Raw genomic sequence first — 25,032 nt, forward strand, 5'->3', positions numbered from 1 at the left:
AGCCCAGGAATCCAAGGAATTTGACCTAGCTTCGGCTTTGATTCCTCAGGCCTAAAAGCCAGCACCATTCAGAGAGGCAGACTCTGTCCCTTGGTCATTTACTCATTCAGCAGACATTCAGTGAGTCCCTACTATCTGCAAGGACCTGTGCTAGACACCAGAGAGGCCACCTTTGAGTTCTTGACCCCTCCCCAAAGAATAGAACCCAAAAGGCTTTTCCACAGTGCCTCCTTTGGCATAGGTAGAGAGACCAGGTTCCCAACCACCTTGTAGATGTCACGTGGGAGAATGAGTCCTTCTCTCTGTGCAGGTGCTTGGTAACTCTGGCAGATTCCAGGAAGAGCAACTCACCTGCCTCCTGCCTGATTTCATCTCCTTGCCCTAATCACACTCCTACATTCCAGCCACGGTGGCCTCCTTGCTGGTCCTTTGAACTTAACAAGCTTATCCTTACCTCAGGGCCTTTGCACTTGCCTTTCTCCCCTCTACTTAGTCATCATCATATATCCTTATCACCAACTGATACTACATTGTTCACATACGGGTTTACTTGTGATTTATCTCCACAAGTGGAGACAGTTTTCCAGTGTCTGATGTCCCATACTTCCTTGTCTCCTCCAGCCCCCTGCCTCGGGAAAACAGTCTCCCACAAAGAATGGAAGCCCCTCCAAGTGCCCCCGCTTCCTCAAGGTCAAGAACTGGGAGACGGATGTGGTTCTCACTGACACCCTCCACCTTAAGAGCACATTGGTGAGTATCCCAGCAGGACAGAGACCAACTTCACATTTGGTGTTGGCTAAGTCTTTGTTGTGGGGCCTGCCCTGTGCCTGTAGAGTGGTTAGCATCATTTCTGGCTTATACTCATGAGATGTCAGTAGCCCCCCTGAATTTGTGATAACCAAAAATGTCTCCAGATATTACTCAGCGTCTCCTGGTAGGGAAATCCACTCCCATTTGAGAACCACTGGTGGATACTTACTCACTCATGGAAATACTTTTCATTTGTATACCTTGAACCCACAAGAATCCAAGTGGAGTTGCTGGTTCTGAACACATCTTCTTTGTCTCTCACAGTCTGACCACTGATAAGGTATTGAAAAAGCCCTTCCTTGGTTTCACTGGGTTTCTGCTAAACTTTTATTTATTATATTTTTTAAAGATTTTATTTATTTATTCATGAGAGATACAGAGAGAGAGAGAGCAGAGACACAGGCAGAGGGAGAAGCAGGCTCCATGCAGGGAGCCTGACATGGGACTCAATCCCGGGTCTCCAGGACCACGCCCTGGGCTGAAGGTGGCGCTAAACTGCTGAGCCACCCGGGCGGCCCTCTGCTAAACTTTTAGATCATATTTTTAACAGTTAGCAATTCAACACATTGCTTTACATTTTTGTTGAAAATGAGCCTCTTGGAAGAATAGTGTGTTGGTTAGCTATTGCTGCATAACAAATATACCCAAAAGTCAGGGACTTAAAACAACAACCACTCATTATTTTCCAAAAGTCTACAGATTGGCTTGGTGGTCCTGCTGGTTTCAGTTGATTTCAAGCATCTGCAATCATCTGAGGGACACCAGGCAGGTCTAGGATGGCCTTGGTTAGGATAACTCTGATCCCCCAGCAAACTAACTTGGCCTGGTTCATATGGTGGTTGCAAGGTTTTCAGAGAGAGAATGAGCAGAAGCATACAAGATCTTTTGAGGCCTAGGCATGGGATGGGCACAACAGCACCTCTGCCATTTTCTATTGACCAAAACCAGCTCACATTCAAAGGGAGAGGGTATAGGCTCCGCCTCTCGGTGAGAATTGCTCTAGAGTCACATTGCAAAGGGTGTGAATACAGGCAAGAGAAGAATTGGGGCCACTTTTTTGCAGTCAACATCCCAGAGAGATGTTCAAGTGACCTATTGCAACCACTCTACAAGTTCCTTCTTGATCAACACAAGATCAAAAAATATTTGGGGATTCAGTACCAATGAGTCTGATTCTCAGGCAGTGCCAGTCAGAAAGCCTCTCTTCCCCTAGATGAGTAGAGCAAACACTTTCAGAACTTTAACACACTGCCTGTGGATTCTCACCTTTACTGGTGACCACATCCCACAATGATTTGAAGCCAGTACTTGAGAAATCCCATTTGGGTATTAAAGGCCAGGTAAACTCTACCATGAATGTCAGATCCATGTCCACAGCCCCACTTGTGCTACACTTGGGTAAGACCAAGTGATCGTCCAAATCTCTCTTGTCCTTCCAGGAAACGGGATGCACCGAGCACATCTGTATGGGCTCCATCATGCTCCCTTCTCAGCAAATACGAAGGCCTGAAGACGTCCGCACAAAAGAGCAGCTCTTTCCTCTCGCCAAAGAGTTCATTGATCAGTACTACTCGTCAATTAAAAGGCAAGTGTATGTTGACTCGGGGGACCCAGGGTGAATTACCAAGGACCAAGACAAAGACTTCAACTCCAGCTCTGTGATGGTTGAACCAAGACCTGAGCATAAGGGCTCTGCCCTCCATATGCACAGTTTGAAAACTGGTGGCCCAAGGGCCAAATCTGGTCCCCAGGAATGTCTTTGGCCTGCAAAGTTGCTTAAATCTGAAACATTTCAAGCAATTCTGTGTCTAGGCACACTACCTTAAAGAAACTCTCACACTTAACTTGTTCACCAGAAGACATACATAAAAATGTTCAATGAGACATTGTTATAATAGGAAAAAAATTAAAATCAAAGAGCTAACCCGAAACAACTTCGACTCCCTCAGCAGAGAATGTATAAGTAAGTGGTGGTATTTTCCAAATCATGGAATGTCATAACAGCTACAGAAAATGAGTGAGTTGGCATTCAGCATGTTCATGGGAATGAAGCTTGCAAATAACTATGCAAAAGGAAGAAAGGATAACTTTGTAAAAGAAAACATTCAAGGTAGCACCATTTATATAAACTTTTTAAACGTACAGAGTAATACTGTACATGGTTTAGGGAATAGTTACATAAGTATATATATATATAACATAAATATTTATGTAAATATATATGTACTTATGTAAATATATACAATATATATACTTATGTAAGTATGTATACAATAAACATAAAAAAGAAAAGCATAAGAGGGGGCACCCTGGGTGGCTTGGTTAGGCAACTGACTCCTGATTTTGGCTCAGGTTGTGATCTCAGGGTCATGAGATGGAGCCCCACGTCAGTACAGAGTATGCTTGGCATTCTCTCTCCCTCTGCCCCTCCCCCTATTTGCTGTCACTCTCTCTCTCTCTCTCTCTCTCTCTCTCTCTCTGAAATAAATAAATCTTTAAAAAAAAAAAAAAAGAAATATCAGGCACTTCTGGGAAGAAAGTGGGTTACAATGGGAACATAGTCCCCAAGGAACTATAATATCATTTTTCATTGATTATTTCTTAGGCGTGGGTGTTCATTATATTGTTCTGGATACCTTTTTGTAAGCCCGAAATTTTTCATAATATTTTCAACTTTCTAAAATTGAATTCCCTGTCATCATTTAAAAAAAAAAAAAAAAAAAGGCTTCTCTTTAAAAAAAAAAAAATCAGATTTCCAGGAGTACCTGGCTGGCACAGCTGGTGGAGCACATGACTCTTGATCTCTAAGTTGTGAGTTTGAGCCCCACACTGGACGTAGAGATTACTTAAACATAAATAAATAGATGAATAAAATTAAAATAAAAATCAGATTTCCAGTTTCTCTTGAAAGGAGACCTGGCATCCCCAGCCCCCACTCCTCCCAGGTAACAACCAGCAGGAGCAGAGTGGTAGCTGCCCCCTTTGAATCAGGCATTGACTCACCCATTGGGCACAGTCCCCACCCAGCCAGTTCAGTCACTACTGGGCCTTTGTGGGCTTTTGAGTTTGCCGTCTTCTTATGCTTGAACTGTTGTGTCCGCATGTTGACTCAGACTCGCTGTGGCTTCTGCCCTCGTGGGACGGCTCGGCCCCTTCGCCAACCCCTAAATCAGGAGAGAAGGTGACCCTCCCCTGTCCCTCCCTTCCTCACTCAGATCTGGCTCCAAGGCCCACACAGAGAGGCTGGAAGAGGTGAACAAAGAGATCGAAACCACAGGCACCTACCAGCTCAAAGACACGGAGCTCATCTATGGGGCAAAGCACGCCTGGCGGAATGCCTCCCGCTGCGTCGGCAGAATCCAGTGGTCCAAGCTGCAGGTAGGCGGTGCGGCTCTGGTGGGTGAGGACGGATGAGCTCCAGGGGCCCCTGGAGGGCAAGGTGAGATAGTAGATGGATGGTCATAGGGCCCCAGATTCTCAGGTCATGACTGAATCTGCCGTATAGTCCTGTCTCATTGAGCCAACATGGTGCTTTTTTTAAAAAGGAACGTGCGTGTCTCTTGGTAAGGCTTACACTCTCCAGTTTACCACAGACCCCACCATTCCTTTTTGTCTCCTACCTACTCTCTCTGCTTATTTATACTATCAACCTATTCCCTGAAGACATTAGATTCTGTGTCCCCTGGTATGATTCCCCACCCCCACCACCCGGAGAATAGTTTGAAGTCTCAAATAGATTAGTTATTAAGTTCAGAGGGCTTTGTTTGATTTGTATTTATTTTGTTTTTAAATCCCTGATCCCTAGTGTTTCCTACCAGGAAATACATCTAGCCCACTAAGGTCTCTCCTTTACTCATCATCCTGTAACCACATGCACTTACACAGCATGCCTGCTTTCAGGGGATTTTTCCTGGTTTGATTGACCATAGTTATTAGGATAGAAAACAAAACTTGAAAGCCCAGCCGAGGTCTCGTTAGTGGAGTGCTTCCTACTTGAGTGGGGCAGCAGGTGACGTGGGCTCCAGGTTCTCCGCCCACTGGGGGAGCCGAGGAGGGAAGGCAGAGGCACCCATTCTCACCATGTACCCCTTGCAGGTGTTCGATGCCCGTGACTGCACCACAGCTCATGGGATGTTCAACTACATCTGCAACCACATCAAGTATGCCACCAACAAAGGGAACCTCCGGTGAGCCTGCCAGCTTGGGGGAGGGGAGTCTGATGCCCCCAAAGCACTGACCCTGGGGTCTGGAGTTGACTGGCTCACCTGCAGAGAAAATGCTCCCCTTCTCCCCTCAGGGAGATGTGCTGAGCTGGAAGAGGTGGCCTGGCTGCTTTGTTCCACCTCCCATGCCCTGTCTATTCTGGAAGAAATAGACTCTTGCAACCAAAATCAGACTTGACCCACAGTTCAATATCACCCATGGAGGGGGAAGGAGGGGGTGTTTCCCATTCCCAGGACACGGAAGTCCCAGTGCCAATAGTGACCTGCTTGTACCATATCCTACTGTGTTGCTCGGAGCTACCTTAGAATTTCCCTGGGTTTAAAAGACCATGTCTCTTCCTGCCGCTGTGGGTGCGGCTCCCTCAGATGCTACCCAGCCAAGCCATACCTTGGACCCCTCTTGCCCCGGACAAAGAACAAAGCCCCAGGGGGCAGACCAAGGCAGAGGATCCCAGTACCAATGTGGGATGGCGGCTTCTACGCTAGCAAGTTGCAGCTGGAAGGGAACAGCTGGGACCCCACAGTTCTACTTGTCAATCTTGTAAATCAGTTCTGCCCCGGCATCTGGTCCCAGCTGCTGAGGACCAGCCCCACGGAGGAGCCATGAGGGCCACTGTAGGGAAATTCCCACAAGCCCCAGGCTGCACTGAGCTTATCCCCATGGTGGCTTGTTTGCATTAAGCAAGAGTTGTCTTGGCCATGTCCCTTCCTTGAGAAGGAAATTGTTGCTCCAGCTGAGCCCACCAGTAGGGAAGGGGCCTATAATATAAGCCCAGAGCCTGAGCTTGGAGAATTGGTTTTTCAATCTCTTCCTAAAAGACCTCATCCCTCAGAGGACATCATCAAGAACCCTCCTGTGTATCCTGAGCATCAATGGAGGGCCCAGTCAAGGTCTCAGCCCTCAAGGAGCTTATGTGGTCTTCTCTAAATGGTGATATTACAAGGCAATATGGGGAAAGGGGGGAATCACCAAAAGCCAAGCAATGCACCTCCACTTTTTACAGTTATCAACTTGGGAGGGCAGTTCTCAAGATTTTCTACTAAACAAAATATTCTGCTAGACATGATAAGAAAGCCATCAGAGAACGTATACCATACGTAGAAATCACCTAAACATAACAGAGAAAGGCAAGCAAGGGAGAAGGGACAGGGAGAGCGAGATGTAAGGCATTCGATCTGCTGTTCAGTGAAATTATGTTTAGGAGACGTAAGTGTGTTGTGTTTCTTCTGTTGGTCTCGGTTCCCGCACACAGAGTAAGCATTCCACCCGCTGTGTGTGATTCTGGTGTTTCTAAACATACTTTTTAAATATATATGTTACACAAACACCCTTTATCTGGTGCTCAACCAAAGCAACGGCCATGTGTTTTACTGCTGGAGGGAAGGCTGACAGCTTGACTCATTCTGTGTTCATCTCCAATATGGCGCCTTTGCTAGGAGGTTGTTGAGAGCACTGTTGGCTCTGGGTGAGTCCTACCTTCAGCCCTCATTCTAGACTCGCCCCCCTTCCCCCCGCCCCCAGGTGCAGTGCACCATCCCTGCAGTATTCAATGGCGTCTGGTCCTGTGCACACAGTAAGACCCTCATGTGCTCAGAAAGAAGGCGTCCCTGGCAACATACAAGACAGGGCATGCTTTGTGGAGGAATGGAATCTGAGCCACTCCTTGAATGTGGGTACATGACAACAGAGGGAGTCCAGCCAAGATGGGCAGCAGGGCAAAGTTCCAGGGGCAGAATACGTAGAGAAGATCTGCAAGCAATGGACTGGACCTGCCATGTGATCCTCATGCTGACACAAGCCAGGGCGGTGGCTTCCGCAGCCTGGGATGGAATCCACTGGTGGGACGGGTGAGCCGGGGTGGCAGGAGCTCCTGGTATGAGATCACATTAAACCATGTCCTTCCGATGATGCCAAAGACAAAGCCCCAGTTTGGTGTTAAGACTTCCTTAACACCTCTCTAACGCTACTGATCACCCCTTTAGCAGCATGAGCGGGGCTCCAGCTAGGTGTCTTCAGCAAACAACATCTTCCTGCAATGTAATAACAGTATACAGTCTCATAGTTGCCTCTTTAGGTAGGCGAGGCCAGTGGCGATCTCCAGTTTTCTTCTAAAGTGAATAAATGTGAGCACAAGGGAAGTACTAAGGTTTCTTCTTAGTTGTAAGTGTGTAGACTTTGGTATGATACAGGGGGTGGGCACATGGGGCGGGAAGTTAAGGATGGTGGTAAGTGCAAGACTGGAGCTGGGAATCAGTGGTGGGCTCTTAGAGGGAAGGAGGATCCCACATTGTTTCCCTGGAGATTACCTGCTACAAAGGATCCCATGGGAAACTAGCCCAAGCCAAGAGTGTTTAATGGTCTCTAAGCAGAGCAGGATTCTTTGTTCTCCAGCGGGCTGCCATAAGGCCTCCCATCCTCTATTCTTCAGACCAGTGATCCAGTAGAGGGACGAGGCATGGTCCCTCCCTTTCAACAGTGACCCCATGGTCCTTTGGGGACCTTGGCACAGAGGTAGTCCACCCTGAGCCTCACACACTTGGTGGCCTGGGTGATGCCCTTTCCGGTATGTCCATAAGGCACCAACCCTGCCCTGACACCACAGGTCCCCCTCTCCCCACCACAGGTCTGCCATCACCATATTTCCCCAGAGGACTGACGGCAAGCATGATTTCCGAGTCTGGAACTCTCAGCTCATCCGCTATGCTGGCTACAAGCAGCCTGACGGTTCCATCCTAGGGGACCCAGCCAACGTGGAATTCACAGAGGTGTGTGCCTCCCACCCCATCCCCTGCCTGGGCTCTCAGTCCCCTAAACTGTCTTTATCCACAGCCTTTTCTTACTTTAATGCTTATCATCACAGGGAAAGCAGCCAGTGGGGTATTGTTTACTCCTCTCCCAACCTCCTGCTCCTTTTGTGTGCCCCCAGTCCAGCTGATTCCCTTACAGCTGGTCATGTGGTCATTTTCATCCATTACCTTGTCTAGCCGTCATGATAGGAACTATCGCCCCGCTTCACGGATGAGTAGACTGAGTCTCAACACAGCCGAATGAGTTCTCCAAGGCCACCAAATAAGCAGAGAGAGATCTCGAAGTACAGTCCAAAGTTCTCCTGCCTCCCACCAGCAGGAGAGGAGCTGACATACAGGGGCTATTGTCTAGTATGCACCTTTTCTGAATTGGGTAATATGTCAGACTCCTATCATTCCTTCACTTCCACAATTTTGCCTACCCAGTCCTTCTTTGGATGAGCGCGTCTCTGCATAGTACCAATATGACCACAGTTTCTGGCAGCCCAAATCAATTCATAAAAGCCAGGAGGAAAACAGGCACCACCATCTCCCCATCCACTGGTGATGCAGACGGGTAGCAAAGGGAACGCACGATAGCTTACAGCACCTATGCCCATAGAAGACACCATGGGCAGACCCATGCCTAGAATGATCTCAAGCACAAAGCCTGGCACCCTTCTTATTTATCACCTTAGTTAACACCATCCCCAGTTGAGATTCATCTCTATTCTTTCCACTGTCACCACCCCTCAGGACAGAGCTGGCAAAACCAAGCGCTGCTCCACTCTCTCATTGCTACTGACTTCATTTGCATGTGGCTTTTCTTATTAAAATGTTATTATCGAGAGAAGAAGGGGCTGTAACCAGGGCGACCAGGAGTTGCACCTGTGCCGATTTACACTCAGCCAGACTCTCGGCTCCACTTGGCTGAGCGCTAACTGCATAGTTGGCTGACCTTGTCTTCATGGCCACCAGAACATAAACGCCACAGCCTCTTCCTCCCCTTCTGTCTCCAGAAACCTTGCTGACAGCACATGTTCTTCTAAGCCCGTGATTTCGTGCTTTTCCTCTTCCTACCCACACAGCAGAAAGAATCACTCCAAACATAACCACATAACCGTAGCTTTTGAAACCCTCTGCTCTGCGCTGTCCAGGGTGGCAGCCTCTGGCCACATGTGGCTAGTGAGCGCTGGAAATGTGGGAAGTCCAAGTTGAGGTGCCTCGAGAGTATGAAACACACGCCGGATCTCAAAGACTGAGAACAAAACAGAATGGAAAATATCTCATTTAATAGTTTTCATCTTGATTACATATTGTAATGATATTGTAGATAATGTTAGGCTAATCTATTATATTTATTAAAAATTAATATACCTATTGAGTTAGTTAATATATTAAAATTTATGTTAAATATATTATGGTAATATTAATAATGTATTTAATAATTTACCATTATCACACTAATGATGATTAATACATTTAATTATGTAATATATTATACATTTGGTATATTTATTGGATAACTATATTACATATTTTAATGTTAAGTATATTATTAAAATATATTGCTATCAATACTGTAATATATTAAGTTAATTTTGATATGATAAATATGATTTAAAAAAAGATAAATATGATTATGATGATTAGTAACTAATAATCAAATATTATTGAAATTAAAATATATTATTTAAAATGAATGTATTATTTAAATTATTTCACCTGCTTTTTTGTTTGGGCTTTTTTTTTTTTTACCTTTTGAAATGTAGCTGCTAAAAAATTTTCAATTATTTATGTGGTTTGCTTTATATTTCGATTGGACAGCTGCTCTAACAGATGCATTTATGCACAAACTCTGATAATTCTGCCTTCATCAGATGTGGTAGGTTTTCTTTATATCTCAGGGTGCCCGAAGCAAACAGTTCCAGAGCGAGTACCTAGCACATGCCAGACCCTGTGCTCGAGGGTATTGTAGATACAACAGATTTGGCTCTTGCCCTCTGGGAGTTCCAGAGGAAGGTGCTGCTTGCTGGCTTGCATTGGGATCTCTGCCCCTCCCCCCACTGCCATAGTGTCTGGAGGGTCTGGGGCACAGCAGCAGTGGCGGTGGCATGACCTGACCACTTCTGGTTGCAGATCTGCACACAGCAGGGCTGGAAACCCCCAAGAGGCCGCTTCGATGTCCTGCCACTCCTGCTCCAGGCCAACGGCAACGACCCCGAGCTCTTCCAGATTCCTCCAGAGCTGGTGTTGGAAGTACCCATCAGGCACCCCAAGTAAGAGGAACTGGCATGGGGTGGGTGGCATGGAGGGTTTCATCCAGTGCCCCACTCTGCCAGTCCCTAACCCTCTGGCTCTCCCTGTTGCCCGGACAGAAGCTGAAAGGGGGTCTTGGTTCCTTGGTCACAGTGGGCCTGGGCAGAGTGGGTCCTCCCAACCCCCTTCCCCACACCCCCTGCCTCCCCACCAGCAACAAGCAGTAAGTCCTCCTTGACCAGCCAGAGGATGAACATTTCTTCTGAACCATAATCACCCTCCTTACCCCACTCCTACACAATCAACCACACCTGCCCTTTTTCTAGCCTTTTTTCCAGCTTTCCAGAAAAGCAGAAGCACCTCCTGTCTTGTGGTGGGCACTAATTTTAAATAGAACTGTTTAAAACTGTGTGACCTGATGTGAGTCAAGTCCAAAAAGAATTTGGAGCCAGGAGAGAACTGCAAGTCCTGGCCAGGAGCACGAGCAGAGGTCACACTTTGAGAGTGAAGGAGATTCACAGTGAGACATTGGCCTTGGAGCCTAAATGAGGCAGGGGACCATGTGTGGGGGGGGTGGCACCAAAAAGCTCAACAATCCAGACCAATATTATTTTAACACAATATTTTTATCAAAATTAATTTTTATCTCAAAAAAGTTTATCAAAATTTAATTTAAAATTGTATGAAAATTTTAAATAAAGACAGGATCCAGTTCAGGGCTGAGGTTGAGGTGAAGCAAGCCAGGTAAGTCATACACGTGCAAGGTGGGACCTGTCTTTATTTAAAGTTTTGATGTTTTGTTCATTGTGGAGTTTCTTTTGCATCACTTTTGATTTGTTTGGAAAACGTAGAGTTAATTTAGAACATAACATAAATAAAAAATAGTCCTGGGCTTGATTACTGGGTTTTTTGGGGCCCTCTTACATTTTGTACCCAAAGCTAGTGCCTGACTTACTTCACCCTCGTCCCAGGCCTGGAGAGGGAGCAAGTGTCCTGAGGCCCCTGACACTGCTCAGTATCTGGGAACTCACCCAGTCTCCCTAGTGAAACCTGGCCTACATTCATTAATGCATTCCTACAACATGGTTTATTATCCCTGCCCTGGGCCAGGCATTGTGCAAGCCTTTGTAGGTGACATGGTCTCTGCCCCTATGGTGGTTTTGGTCCCAAGAAGGAGGACTTACACATACTATTACTCAAATAAATAACCACTTAGTTCCCAAAAAGTGCCACAAAAGAAATGTTATGGTTCCCAGAGGGATAAAGCCACCTGACCCAAGCTAAACCAAGCATCAGGGAAGATTTCTCAGAGTAAGCAACATTTTAGCTAAGAATTAAAGTTGGCATAAGGGCTGGACAGACACAGAAGGAAGAGAGAAGGTCCCAGGAAGAAGAAAGTGTCATGCAAAGGCCCTGAGGTAGGAAGGAATTTGGCAAGACTCCCTTTCTGCTGGACTAACTTTCAGAGTGGGCTCAGGAGATAAATATCAGCCCAGCGCACTGGTTCCTGGGCTTGGATGTTCATCCCCATCACCTGGGAAACTTGTTTCAAATGCTTATCATCAGCCCCGGCTGTGATCCCACAGGTCTGAAGCGGAGCCCGGGAGAAAGATTCTGACGTCCCAGGAGGTTGCTGGCATTTCCACATCCCCAGACTCAGGCTGCTCCGCCCACATGTCTGCCTGAGAGGCTCCTGCCCCGTGGTGAGCTGGGCTGTGTCACTCTCCGCAGGTTTGAGTGGTTCAAGGATCTGGGCCTGAAGTGGTACGGCCTCCCCGCTGTGTCCAACATGCTGCTGGAGATCGGCGGCCTGGAGTTCAGCGCCTGTCCCTTCAGCGGCTGGTACATGGGCACAGAGATTGGCGTCCGTGACTACTGTGACAACTCTCGATACAACATCCTGGAGGTGAGGTCCCTCCCTGGCCATCACGATCGATCGGCCAGCAGGAGGCAGAGGGGGTGGGCCCAACGGTCCTTTCCCCACAGCCGAGCTTTGGGTCATGGAAACTGGAAGAGGTTAGAACAGAACCTGCACCCTAGGTGGGGCCCCTGGCAAATCCCAGGGCATCCACAGCAGGAACAGTGCATGTACTCTGGGCTAGGCACTGTTCCAAGCACTTTGTGTCTGTTATGTGCTCATTTCATCCCCAGCACAACCTCCAGGTATGCTAATCCCCATTTCACAGATGTGGAAGCTGAGGCCTTTCAAAGGTTAAAGCGACAAGCTCAAGGTCACCCAGCTAGTGAGTGGCAGAGATGGGATGTGAACTCAGTCTGGCTTAATGGTCCAAGGTCCTAACCACCCAGCTACACTTGGCCTCTTATTAGGCCAGTTTGAAAATGATCCATAAAGGAGCACCTGGGTGGCTCAGTCGGTTAAGTATCTGCCTTCCGCTAGGGTCATGATCCCAGGACCTAGGATCCCAGAGTCCTGCATCCAGCTCCCTGCTCAGTGGGGAATCTGCTTCTCCCTCTCCCTCTGGCACACCCTCTGCTCATGCTCTCTCTCTCTTTCTCAAATAAATAAATAAAACCTTAAAGAAAATGACCCATGAACTCAAGACATTTCTTGCCTTTTTTCTGAAAAACAAAGGAGGAGGGTTGGCAGCAGTTGGCCAGCATATACATTTCTCTGCAGCGGGTCTGATTCCCTCCTTGACTGAGTCATCCTCCTCTACTAAACGCTGCTAGGGTGGAGTCTGGAGCTCAGACCTGGCAGATATCAGGATAGCTGTGGTCTTGCCAGCGACTGTTATTCCTAACAACTGTCTGCTGTGGTGGGCTGTGTTTCAAAAGGAGGTGCTAAGAAACAGAGCAGTGGTGAGCTGGGCTGATGTCACACAGTAAATAAGGCAATATTAGAACTGAGAGTTGAGCATTAGGTTTATGTTGTTAAAATCCATGGGTGTTCACATGGATGGGCCTTGAGACATTACGCTAAGTGAGATAAGTCGGAGAGAGAAAAAACAAATGATATGATATCACATGTATATGGAATCTAAAAAAGCCAAACTCATAAAAAAAGAGAGGAGAATGCTGATTACCAGGGGCTGGTGGGTGGGGGAGTTAGGGAGATGTTTCAGGGTACAGACTTGCAGCAAAAAGATAAATAAGTTCTGGAAATCCAATGCATGGAAGAGTAATTATAGTCAACAATACTGAATTATAAACTTCAAAGTTGCTAAGAGACTAGATCTTAATTGTTCCACCACAGAAAAAGAAATAATAATTATGTGGCATGATACAGAGGTGTTAACTAACAGTGGTAATCATATTGCAATATATAAATGTGTCAAACAACATGTTAGATTTCTATACCTTAAATTCACACACTGTTATGCCAAGTAGGTCTCAAAGTTTTGGAAACAGAAGCCAGGGGTCCTCAGCCTTGCCACACGCTGGAATTACCTTGGGAACTTTATTATGCCCGAGTCCCACTCACCAGGATTTGGTTATAATTGCTCAGGGATAGAGCCTAGAAACCAGCATTTTTCAAAGCTCCCCAAAAGAGTCTACCAGGCAGCCACTGATCTGTACGAACTTCCAGCAGGAAAGGAAAAGATGTTTCAGGCAATTTCTATAGATGTGGCTCAAGTCACATTTGGGGATTTTTTTTTTATTTTTTTTTTTATTTTTTTTTGGATTTTTTTTTTTTTTAATCATACAGTCTTTTTTTTTTTTTTTTTTTTCCTGCAACTGCTTTCCATTCTTTTAACCAAAGTAGTGGTGTAGAAATAACAGTAGCAGCATAATGGCTAGACACACTTTCCTCTCTCATAAAATAACTCAAGTTTTGTATGTATTCATGTAAAGCAGCAAATTTCTTTCTGTGTGTCACCGCCAATGGACCACAGCAGAACCTCACACCTCAGCCTCAAAGAATGAATTAATATGAGATCTGCTTTCATGATCTCTGCTTACATTTCGATTGCAGGGAGTCATTCCCGAGTAACTTAAATGAGACTCGCTCCCACGCCTGCCCTCCCAGTCTGACTGCTGTTATGTACAAATGTTGACAGCTGGGCTGGGAAGCAGTTTACCCAAACCTGAGAAATTGTCGCCTCATAGCCCCATAATGAGACCTGGGCTCCCACAAGTGACTAGAATTGACAGAGGAAAGAAAAGCAAGGCTCTAATTAATGAATTTGCTATTGGGTCTTCCCGACTCCTGACATCAGCCCCTGGTTCAGCTTGAGCTGTAACATGTCAGGAGTTGGGTTTTTTCCAGTAGTTTTGCCAATGGAGTTGGCTGGCTAGGGAGCAGCTCTCAGATCTTGAACATTATGCATCTGCCTGGGCTCTAGCTCCGAGGCCAAATGGCTCTACAGACCTTGCTGAGCCTAGTTTCCTTATCTCTCAAATAGGAGTCAGGCAGGTGTCCCCCCTGAGCTCAAAGCATCCCTGATCTGATCCCAAGTATGGCTACTCCAGGCATGGAGCAGAATCAGTGGAGAGCTTTCCCTTCCAAAAAGCAGATCATGTCACTCCCAGACCCACACTTCTGCTTAAAACCCTCTAAAGACCCTCTCCATGATATTTGGAACGAAATTTCCACTCCTTAGGCTCATCCCAGGTCCTGCATGATCCAATCCTGCCTCTCTCCCACCAACTCCCCTGGCTCACTACCCACGCCCCTCAAATACACTGACCTTCTTTCTGTATCTCAGATGGTGCAAGCCTCACCCCACCTCAAGGCTTTTGTGCCTGCTGTTCTCTCTGCCTAGAACCTTCCCTCGGTAGACCTGCAGATATCTTGCTTCTTCCCATCATTTTGGTCTCTGCTGTGCCACTTCCACAGTCGGCCTTCCCTGACTATCCCGGCTCAACCCAACCCCCATATCCCTCTTCATCTCATTTCCTTGTCTTATTTTCTCCCTGGGAATTAGCACTCATTATAATATTAACTGTCTCTCTCCCCCACTAGAAGGTAAGCTCAAAAACAAAGGGGCCATCCAAGTCTCTCTAGTTTCCTGCTACCAGTAGATACTCAATAGAAAAATCTTTTGAGTGAATTCATCTATCTGGCTATGAATTGACTATTCATTGGTGACACTAGCTAGCCCTGTCTCTCCAAAGGTGGCCCAGCCTGTGAGTCTGTGTTTTGTTCTTTTTTCAGGAAGTGGCCAAGAAGATGAACTTGGACATGAGGAAGACATCCTCCCTGTGGAAGGACCAGGCACTGGTGGAAATTAACATTGCTGTCCTCTATAGCTTCCAGGTAGCATAGGGCACACATCCTGGCTGTCCAGTCTCCAGGGGAAACTAAAACCTTCCAGAGGCTTGAAGCAGAATGTCAAGAGACCTGGCTGCCAGGGGTGTATCTGTCCGTCAGCAAGGTCTACTTCCCAAAATACATGCCTTAGTCTCCATTTTGGATCTTGGGTAGAGACCATTTGAAGAAGAGATGAATAGATAGGGATGAGGGGCAGTGTGATTTATTGTTTAAGATTTATTAGAATTGAATGGCAGGCATCCTCTGTGTCTTGTCACCTCTTCAGGTTTCAGACTATCACATAACAGACACAAATACCCCTCTTCATTATCAGAAGCATATAGGCCCCTCAATGCATGAGGTCAGTGGGTGGTATTACGTAGAATGGCTGTAGAATTTATTATCTAAACCACAGTACTCCTGAGTGCAAAAGGATGATGCTGCTAATAATTATGCCAGGGTGACAGCCATAAGCTGGCATTATCCTGGGCAGAAGTCTATAGAAGACTATAGAATAGAGAACACTCTCTGTAATATAAACCAGCTCTATATCCTCTGGGCGCTGAGAGTCTGGGAAGCTAGGCCCTCCTAGACATACATGGAAGGCACAGACAGTAGAATGAAAGCATCAGGTCGTGGATGGACATGAACATGAACTGTGGGTGTAGGGAGAATGGACACACTGGGGAGTATCCCAGGGAAGATACAGGTCGAGATGGGGTGATAGGGAAGGAAGCCCCCTCTTCTCCCTCAACCGTGGAGGAGTGAGGTTTTTAGGAGTCTTTGAGAAGGATACAGTGTAGTTCAGTGGACTGGGGGGACCAGTGAGCCAGAGATGGGAGAGATGGGAGCGGGTGAGTGATTGAGGAAAGAAAATGCAGAAAGGGGTAAGGTTTTGTGGGCAAAGAGGGAAAGCACTGTCTAGACAAGGTGTGAATCCAGGGCAGCTGACCAGAATGGGCCCTAGGGGCTGGTTACCCAGATAAGCAGTCCCGCACCTTTACTGTGATTTCTCGGTTTTAATTTTAATCAACTCATCCTCAGTACTTTTTTTTATTTTAAGAGGCTTTGTATCAGCACCATAAATGGAGAGTCAGTATCAGTTGCCATAAATAGAAGGTGATTATGATATTAATTAATAAGCAAACAAACACAAGGAAAACAATGCAAAGTTGTTAAATTCTAGCTCAGCGCTGTCTGAGGTTCCTCTCTCATGAAAAAGCCAGTGGGGTGGCAGGGGGAGAGGAAACTTGGCAAGAGAGGCATTAGAGATGTGTTAGTACCAAAAGGAGACTCTCCCATGGGTATAATTGAGAGAGAAATGTGGAGAGCCACTTCACGTTGCCTAACATCACCTCCAGGACAATATTCTGGGAAACGCTGCTCTATGGGGAAGGGCATCCCAAAATACCCCAGCTTCCCTTTCTTCCTGACTCCTTGTCCCCTTTCCTTCTGCAGAGTGACAAAGTGACCATCGTTGACCACCACTCTGCCACGGAGTCCTTCATTAAGCACATGGAGAATGAATACCGCTGCCGAGGGGGCTGCCCTGCTGATTGGGTGTGGATTGTGCCCCCCATGTCTGGCAGCATCACTCCTGTCTTCCACCAGGAGATGCTCAACTACCGGCTTACCCCCTCCTTCGAATACCAGGTCCTGCCCCTCCCTGCCTCTTTTGTGCTAAGTCTTCAATATTTGGTATGCCTGTTTTGCTTCAAGCATGTCTGAATTCAGATCTGCTCTTTGGACATCTAGGTGCTCCACAGCCAACGTGGCTGATGGCTACCATATTGGACAGTGTAGCTCTAGCTAAAACACTAGTGGAGGCAAAGTGAATAGTCAGGGGTCCCCAGGGGAGTGTTTGAGTGGGACCAAGGGCTGAGTGGAAAGGTCTAGCAGGACAGTGCAGGGAGACTGGACCAGCTACTCTGTGCAAGGACCCCATGCTCATCACCAGCAGTCCCTTCAAGAGCTGAGGGTTGGACATAGCTGGGAGCCACGAGCACCCAGGAAGTCCTGAGCATCCCCCAGGGGGAGCTGGATTCCCTCACTGTGGTGACCGTGGTCCTCTCTTCCCAGCCAGAGCCTTGGAACACCCATGTCTGGAAAGGTACCAATGGGACCCCCACAAAGCGGCGAGCCATCGGTTTCAAGAAGTTGGCAGAGTAAGTCTCTTGAAGTGGGTGGGAGATGGGAATACCTCCAAAATCAGTGAGCCCCAGTAAAGGAGGCTGCGCTGATGCTTGGCCCTCTGACCCCTTTTGTGATGTGATTTCTCCATCTTCTCTGAACCCCTCATGCCTTCTTTGCCTCAGGATCTGAGATGCGGATGTTGCTTCAACTTTTTTCCTTACCAGTCTCACATTGCTCACCTCCCATGTCCTAAATTCTTGTCTTGGAGGCAATAGCATGTTGATAAACCAGCTCTCCTAAAAATAATAACTGCACTAGTAATTATAATAAGAATAATAGATTTATAACATTTGCCAATTTCCATGGTGTAAATACTCCCCCTCTGGCCAATTTCAAGCTACTGACATGAAGTCACTGCACCCAGAGGTGGGAAGGAGCTGGAACAAGCCAACTCGCGAGGACTCTCACCAAAGGCTGAGCTCTAACACCACTCATTCATTCTTTCCTTCCTTCATTCATTTGTCCAACAAATGAATACTGAGGGCCTACTCTGTGCCAGGCACTGTGCTAGGCTCCAGCCATGCCTGATGAGCCAGATAAATGTTGTTCCTGTCAAAGCTCACAGCCATTCGTTTCCCAAGAATCACACCAATACAGGAAACATTACAGGTGCCATTGAGGAATGATTCATGGTGCCATAAATAGAGTTAGCCGAGATTGGAAGGTCAGAGAGGGCTTCCTTCAGAAAATGACAATTGGGCTGAATTATGAGATGAATAGACTTAACCGAGCAAAGGAGGGCAGGAAGGAGATGATGGGCCAGGCCACAGAAGAGTAATGATCCTAAAGAATGTGTGGCCAACCACGGGACCCGCTGACAAGTTAGGTGGGGCTGACAGAGATGATCTAATGGGGATAGCAGCCTTCTAAAGAGACCCACTCAGCGGAGACCCCTGTTTGGAGTTAACCTTTTGGCAGAGGAGCTGGATACACAGTGAGCAACTCTTCCATCAGCACCCTCAGGTCCAGAATTCTCTGGGTACAATCCCACGATGTGCAACAGATGCCATCCATGCCATGAACCCCAGAAGAAAGGCACTGGTAGGTCCTGCAGGGACTGCAGACCTAGGTCCTGGCTCCAGTCACATGGCCCATGGCACCTCTGTCCCTCTATCTCCCACGCTTGTCTCTCTTTCCACCTAACCCCATCTTGCAGCCAAACAAGAACACATCAGTGGCCATCCTTTCCCTAACAAGAGAATCACAGATATTCTCAGGGAGGGCAGGCTTTGGCTTTAGTTCAGTAGAGCTGTTTTTGGGAGAAGAGAGAGTAAGAAATCTAAAACATTAATTGCACTATTAAGTGTGGGGTAGAAACAATGGTGGTTAATTATAGATGCTTTTTTAATGCTCCGATCATGCAAAGGGAATCCTCCAGACACCTTTTATTCTTTTCTGTTTCTCCCTCTTAGCTCGGAGTGCTCTTGCAGTGTGGGTGGTTTCCCTTATTCTTAAAAAAAAATGAATTTCCCACCAATAATCCCCAGGTGGGGCTAATTAGCAATTTGTCTACTCTAAGGTTCCTTGTTGGAGCAGGGGTGCCAGCTCAGAAGGTGAGCCCAGGCATTCCTGAGCCTCTGCCTATCTGCCACCCCCACGCCCTCATTGGCAGGAGGGAAGGAACACTGGTTCTGAATCCTCCATTTAGCTAGAAAGAGCCTAGACTTAATAGTTAGGCTCCCCAGGGATTCGGTGGTAGCAGTGTCTTTAAAATTCATTCCTTCCCTCTTTTGTTAGATACTTATTTAGTGCCTATTAGATATCAGGCTCTGTGCAAGATCCTGTATATGAAGCCTGACTAAACTGGAGCAAGTCCTCCTTTTTGGATAAATAAGCCTCTAAAATCCCTTCTAATTCAATACCTGGTGATTTATTAGTGTCTCTCTTTCTATCACATACACACATACACACATGCACATACAGACACACACTAGAATTAAGCTCCATGTCTATGTTCTTCAGCTCCTATAACTATGCCTGACACATGATGTAGCACTCAACAAATGTTTGATGAACGAACAAATGAATGAATGAGTGAATGAACTATCATCTTTGGGGGCCATGCTTGGCAAACCCAGGTTCTCAGACTGGGATTGGTCAGGCAAGCAACAAACTAACAAAACTAACAACCATGTTAGCTCATGACTAGTTGCGCTTTTTTTTTTTTAAGATTTTATTTATTTATTCACGAGAGAGAGGCAGAGACACAGGCATAGGGAGAAACAGGTTCCATGCAGCAAGCCTGACGTGGGACTCCATCCCGGGTCTCCAGGATCACACCCTGGGCCGAAGGCAGCACTAAACCACTAAGCGACCTGGGCTGCCCTAACTAGTTTCTCTTGAGAGATTTAATAAAAGGGTTGATATGGTGCTAAACTTAGGCTTCTAGTGTCCCTGAAACCATCAGAGATCAAGAGAAGAGTAAGTTCTCTCCTGTTACATTCCAAGGATCATGATCCTTGCCACAAAGCCCCAGCCTAGCATCTTCCCTCTTTTCTACATTTCCCACTTTCTTCTCCATCCTCTTCCCCCCAGAGCCGTCAAGTTCTCGGCCAAGCTCATGGGGCAGGCAATGGCCAAGAGGGTCAAGGCGACCATCCTTTATGCCACTGAGACGGGCAAGTCACAGGCCTATGCTAAAACCTTGTGTGAGATCTTCAAACATGCTTTTGATGCCAAGGTGGGTAGCGGGCAGTGTCAGTTCCCTGGTCCCATGTGGTAAATATATAGTTGAGAAGGGGAGTGAAGGAAGTTAACAGAGAAAAAGAACCTTTGAGAATGGATGCACAAGCACATCGCAAGGTGCCCATCAGCATGTACATGCATATTCGTATAAATTTCAGGGGACTTTGATGCCCCTCTTCCCGTGACCTTCCAGGAGTCCAGGAATCACAAAATTAAACCCCATCTCAAAGCAAAATCTTAGAGGGTTGATGAGAAAACATTCTGGGGTCAGTTTGGGAAGCTCTGCATTAAACCCATTTCAATGATATCACAGAGCCTTCAATTTGCAAGTCTGCACAGTTGACCCTTGTGCAACATGGGGGCCAGGGGTGCTGAACATCTGCATGTATCTCTTGACTCCCAAAAACTGAACTACAGATAGCCTATTGTTGACCAGCCTTACATGAACAGTTGATTGACACGTATTTTGTATGTTGTATGTATTATATGCTGTATTCTTATAGTAAAGTAAGCTACAGAAAGGAAAATGTTATTAACAAAACCAGAAGGAATAGAAACTGCATTGACAATACTGTATTGTCCTTATTGGAAAAGAACCACATATAAGTGGACCCACGCAGTTCAAACCCATGTTGTTCAAGGTCAATTGTATTCTAATTTCCAAATAAGAAGGGGATAGAATATAAACGTATTTGTTCATGGCTCACTTATTTTCAAGGAGCCTCTCAGGAGACTGGGCTTCCCTAGAACCTACTTGGAGAAATGTTGCTCAAGAGATGCTGAGATATAGGGCAATATCTTCCCTACGGCAGGGATCTCAGAATTATTTCACCCAGGTCCCATGCTGCTGGAGGGAGGGTTAGCAAGGAAGCTGAGCAGACTTGGGCAGATCCAGCTGGGCCATTCTCAGCCTATTGTGGTCAAGAAGATTCCACAACCAGTTGATTATAAGCCCAAGGATCTCCATCAAGATCTGTCTCTATTAGCAGCTAACCCCTTCCACCACTGCCCCAGGTTCTTTATGGTCCTTCAGGCCACTGTGACCACAGAAAGGTCCCACACTGCCAAAAATTTTAGGTCTACCGACTTGAGCCCATTAAAATAGTGACACTCAGAACTTTTAGTTCTCCTTCCAAAGGCAACAGCTCAAGATGACTTATCTTATCCCCTTGTCTCTCTTCTCCCCCCATCACTTTTTGTTCTCTCTTATCTCTTCTCTTGCCACCTTCTCCCTTCCTCTCCCCCACCATTCCTTCACCCTTGCCCTCCTAGGTGATGTCCATGGAAGAATATGACATTGTACACCTGGAGCATGAAACTCTGGTCCTGGTGGTTACCAGCACTTTTGGCAATGGAGACCCACCTGAGAATGGGGAGGTAAGATGAGCTTTCACCTATTCTAGCATGTTCTCCATTGGGGGGGAGCAGTTATACCTGCCAGTCAGTAGCAAATCCTCCCAGAGCCTCAAAAGCCTGTGACTTTGATTTGGATCCAAGTTCCACAGAGATTGGACACTTCCCAGACCTCAATCTCTCAGTGTCCACTGACTAGCCAATTCCAAGTGAAAATGCTGTTGCCTGAGTGAGCTGTTGCTTTGGATTGGATGCTCCAATCAGGACCTTGGCATCCCCTGCTCCAGCTGAGAGAAGTGGGGACAATCTTTTTACAAAGAGAAAGCCACAATGGGGGTTTGTGAGCTGGGGGTAAAAGGTTCACACCTCTAGCCCCTTCATCGGCTGGCCCTTCCAAATGCACCTGCAGCTGGAGTACAGCTGCCCAGCCTGAACCCCTGACCATCTCTAGTATCCTGGCCCCTGGAGCCATTAGGCTCCTCTTGTGCCAGCCAGGACCCCAGACTCTCAATGCCCAACCCTATTCCATGTTTCGAAATCCGTGCTTCACGTTTCAATCCTCTCTTTTGGCTTCCAGAAATTCGGCTGTGCTTTGATGGAAATGAGGCATCCCAACTCTGTGCATGAGGAAAGGAAGTAAGTGAATGACCCTCCAGGGTCACATTACACACTCTGGAAGCAGCTGAAGATTATCTTTTGGCATCTGGGTTTCACATTTGAGTCTGGCGGGTTTTTGTGACCTGAAGTCCATTTGTGAGCATTTTTAGCTGGTGGGTGTCTGGGATCCACTGGGGCTGATATTTTGACTTCTCGGGTGACTGCACTGCCCCAAGTCCCAGTTTCTTTTTCCATCAAATAGGGCTTGTTATACCTGCCTTGCCTTCTTAACTTGTAAGAATCAAAGGAGAAGGGATCCCTGGGTGGCGCAGCGGTTTGGCGCCTGCCTTTGGCCCAGGGCGCGATCCTGGAGACCCGGGATCGAATCCCACATCAGGCTCCCGGTGCATGGAGCCTGCTTCTCCCTCCGCCTCTGTCTCTGCCTCTCTCTCTCTCTCTGTGACTATCATAAATAAAAATAAAAAATAAAAAATAAAAAAAAAGAATCAAAGGAGAAAATAGATGTAAGCATCTTGTGAAAACTTAGGAGCCCCGTGTAAACACCAGTTCTTACTATTTTTCCTCTTTGGAAACCTAGCTTCAAAATTAATGAAAATGAGCTTCTTTCCCCACAACTGTTCCATCAGATGCTCTTGGTGGAGTTGCTGGCTAATGTAGAGGTTGAGTTCAGAAGATAAGATACCTCATAAGGCAAAAAAAAAAAAAAATGCCTGTAGCCAAAAGATGTTCATAGTGAAATTGCATTCCAATGTGGTGTTGGGTTTGAAAGATATTTTGTAAGGTGACAAACACCTGTAATCCTGAGTACCCTTGCAAAGCCCAAAGTCCTGCATAAAGTAGAGAACATATGGCGTGTGCAAGCTGAGCTATCTTTCAGTGAGACCAACACAGTGTCCCCTCCAGCATGGAGCAGAGCAAATGCCATAGCTGACTGCTACTTAGAGGCCATAGTCTGCAGAAAACCTCTCCTGGTTTTCTCATAGCCAAGCACCTGTTGGCGAGTTCACATACATTCCACATCCAAGGGATAGCTGTGTCCCTCCTGCTCAGCCACCTTTGTCCCCACTCTCCCTGTCCCTCTCCTTCCTAGGTGATCACCACAAGCTCCCCCTCACCCCTCCTTCAGGGAGAGAGAGGGCACCATCCTTTCTCCCCTCTAGGTACCCGGAACCCTTGCGTTTCTTTCCCCGTAAAGGGCCTCCCCTCCCCCAAGGTGACACAGAAGTCCATGGTCTGGCTGCAGTTCGTGACAGCCAGCAGAGGTAGAGTGTGTGTGCGTGTGTGCATGTGCGTGTGTGCGTGTGTGCATGTGCATGTGTGTGTGTGCCCATCTGTGTGTGCACACATTGGTACACATGTATGCACCATGTTCGTGTATGCGTGTGGGCATGTGTGTGCACATGTGCATGCATGCCCAGGGCCAAAGCATCCAAGGACACATGTGGGTCTCAAGGAGACCTGAGTTCTAACCCAGGCTGTGCCACTCACTCACTAAATAACCTTGAGCAAGGCATTCAACCTCTCTGGGTCTCAGTCTTTCTCATCTGCCAAATGGGGAGAAATCGTCTCCGCCCTAACTACCTCTAGGAGTTGTTGAGAGGCTCAAAGGATAAAAACAAAGAGGAAAGCGTTTGGAAAAACCTCAAACCTCATACAAATACATGTGCTATTATTTTTAACCCACAAGCATCAACCATCCCTCCCACACTAACAACACAGCCACCCCCTGATATGTTGCATGACTTATTTGCAGAAATGACTCAATGTGAGACTATTTTAGGGCAGAAAATACACTTACATATATTTAGAACTTTCCTGACGCTGGAACAAAAACTTTGAAGAACGTCCAGCTTACAAGCCCTGCTGCCAGAATGCGCAATGTCTTTTTTTGTCTTTTGCACTCAGATTTGTCTGTTGAGACGTTTTGTTTTGGTTTGGGTGTTGGTCTTTTGTTTTGGGAGGAGTCGTTTTGTTGTGTTTTTTGGTCTTTTATTGTGTTTTTATGTTTTGTTTTTGCCTCGTCTAAGAACAAAACTTCCCACTTTGGGAGGAGAACAGGGAAACTGGATTTTTTTTTTTTTTTGAAGTCTCAAGTCTCCTGAGCCTCTCGTGCTGAGGTTTGAGTCCCAGTGACATCTTCCTTCTGCTTCAAAATAGTTTAATAAGAAGTTGAATCTCTTTTCATGCCATGTCTCAGTGCTGAACATTTTCCACGTTTACTTGAAACGGGAAATGTGACAGATCCTTGAAGTGTCCAAGGACCATAACTTACTAGAAAGAGAATGTTGAATGGGAGTTGTCCAGCATAATCCAATAAAACTTTCTAGGATGGTGTAAATGTTCTATATCTGTGCCGTCCAATACGGCAGCCACGCCACTTGTGGCTCCTGAGCACTTGCTAGTGAGGAACAGATTTTTAACTGTATTTATTTCAAATCAATTTGATTTTGTTTTTTTAAGGTTTTATTTATTTATTCATGAGAGACACACAGAAAGAGGCAGAAACATAGGCAGACCGAGCGCAGGGAGTCCAATGCGGGACTCTATCAGGATCCCAGGATCGCACCCTGAGCCAAAGGCAGGTGCTTAACCACTGAACCACGGAGGCATCCCTAACTTTATGTTTAGATAGACACACATAGCTACCGGGGCACCTGGATGACTCAGACGGTTAAGTGTCTGCCTTTGGCTCAGGTCATGATCCCAGGGTCCTGGGGTCGAGCCCCTCATCAGGCTTCCTGTTCAGCAGTTTCTGCTTCTCCCTCTCCCTCTGTGATCTCTCTCGCTCTCTCACTGTCTTTCAAATAAATGGATAAAACCTTAAAAAAAAAAAAGGACGCACATAGCTACTACATAGTGGACAGGACAGGTCAGTTCCTGGCTACTCAAAGT

At 46.7% G+C, this 25,032-nt stretch overlaps 1 protein-coding gene across 3 annotated transcripts in view; it reads left to right on the forward strand.

Moving 5' to 3' along the window:
- Positions 1-25,032, forward strand: part of NOS1 (nitric oxide synthase 1) — a 185,955-nt gene that overhangs the window by 126,465 nt on the left and 34,458 nt on the right. Inside the window, exons 1-14 of one of the 3 annotated variants that reach the window (XM_041729391.1) lie at positions 625-750; positions 2,250-2,395; positions 4,026-4,188; positions 4,906-4,997; positions 7,658-7,799; positions 9,960-10,099; positions 11,811-11,985; positions 15,196-15,297; positions 16,750-16,944; positions 17,371-17,456; positions 20,020-20,164; positions 21,442-21,546; positions 22,100-22,158; positions 23,301-23,402. In XM_041729391.1, coding sequence (XP_041585325.1) covers positions 2,277-2,395; positions 4,026-4,188; positions 4,906-4,997; positions 7,658-7,799; positions 9,960-10,099; positions 11,811-11,985; positions 15,196-15,297; positions 16,750-16,944; positions 17,371-17,456; positions 20,020-20,164; positions 21,442-21,546; positions 22,100-22,158; positions 23,301-23,402 — 1,625 coding nt within the window. In that variant the 5' untranslated portion in view covers positions 625-750; positions 2,250-2,276. Of the gene's footprint in view, positions 1-624; positions 751-2,249; positions 2,396-4,025; positions 4,189-4,905; positions 4,998-7,657; positions 7,800-9,959; positions 10,100-11,810; positions 11,986-15,195; positions 15,298-16,749; positions 16,945-17,370; positions 17,457-20,019; positions 20,165-21,441; positions 21,547-22,099; positions 22,159-23,300; positions 23,403-25,032 lie in introns of those variants that run through there. The other 2 variants (XM_041729392.1, XM_041729393.1) reach the window with 2 other exon arrangements.

This window comes from Vulpes lagopus, chromosome 14 (genome assembly GCF_018345385.1).
Source record: "Vulpes lagopus strain Blue_001 chromosome 14, ASM1834538v1, whole genome shotgun sequence".
NCBI lineage: Eukaryota > Metazoa > Chordata > Mammalia > Carnivora > Canidae > Vulpes > Vulpes lagopus.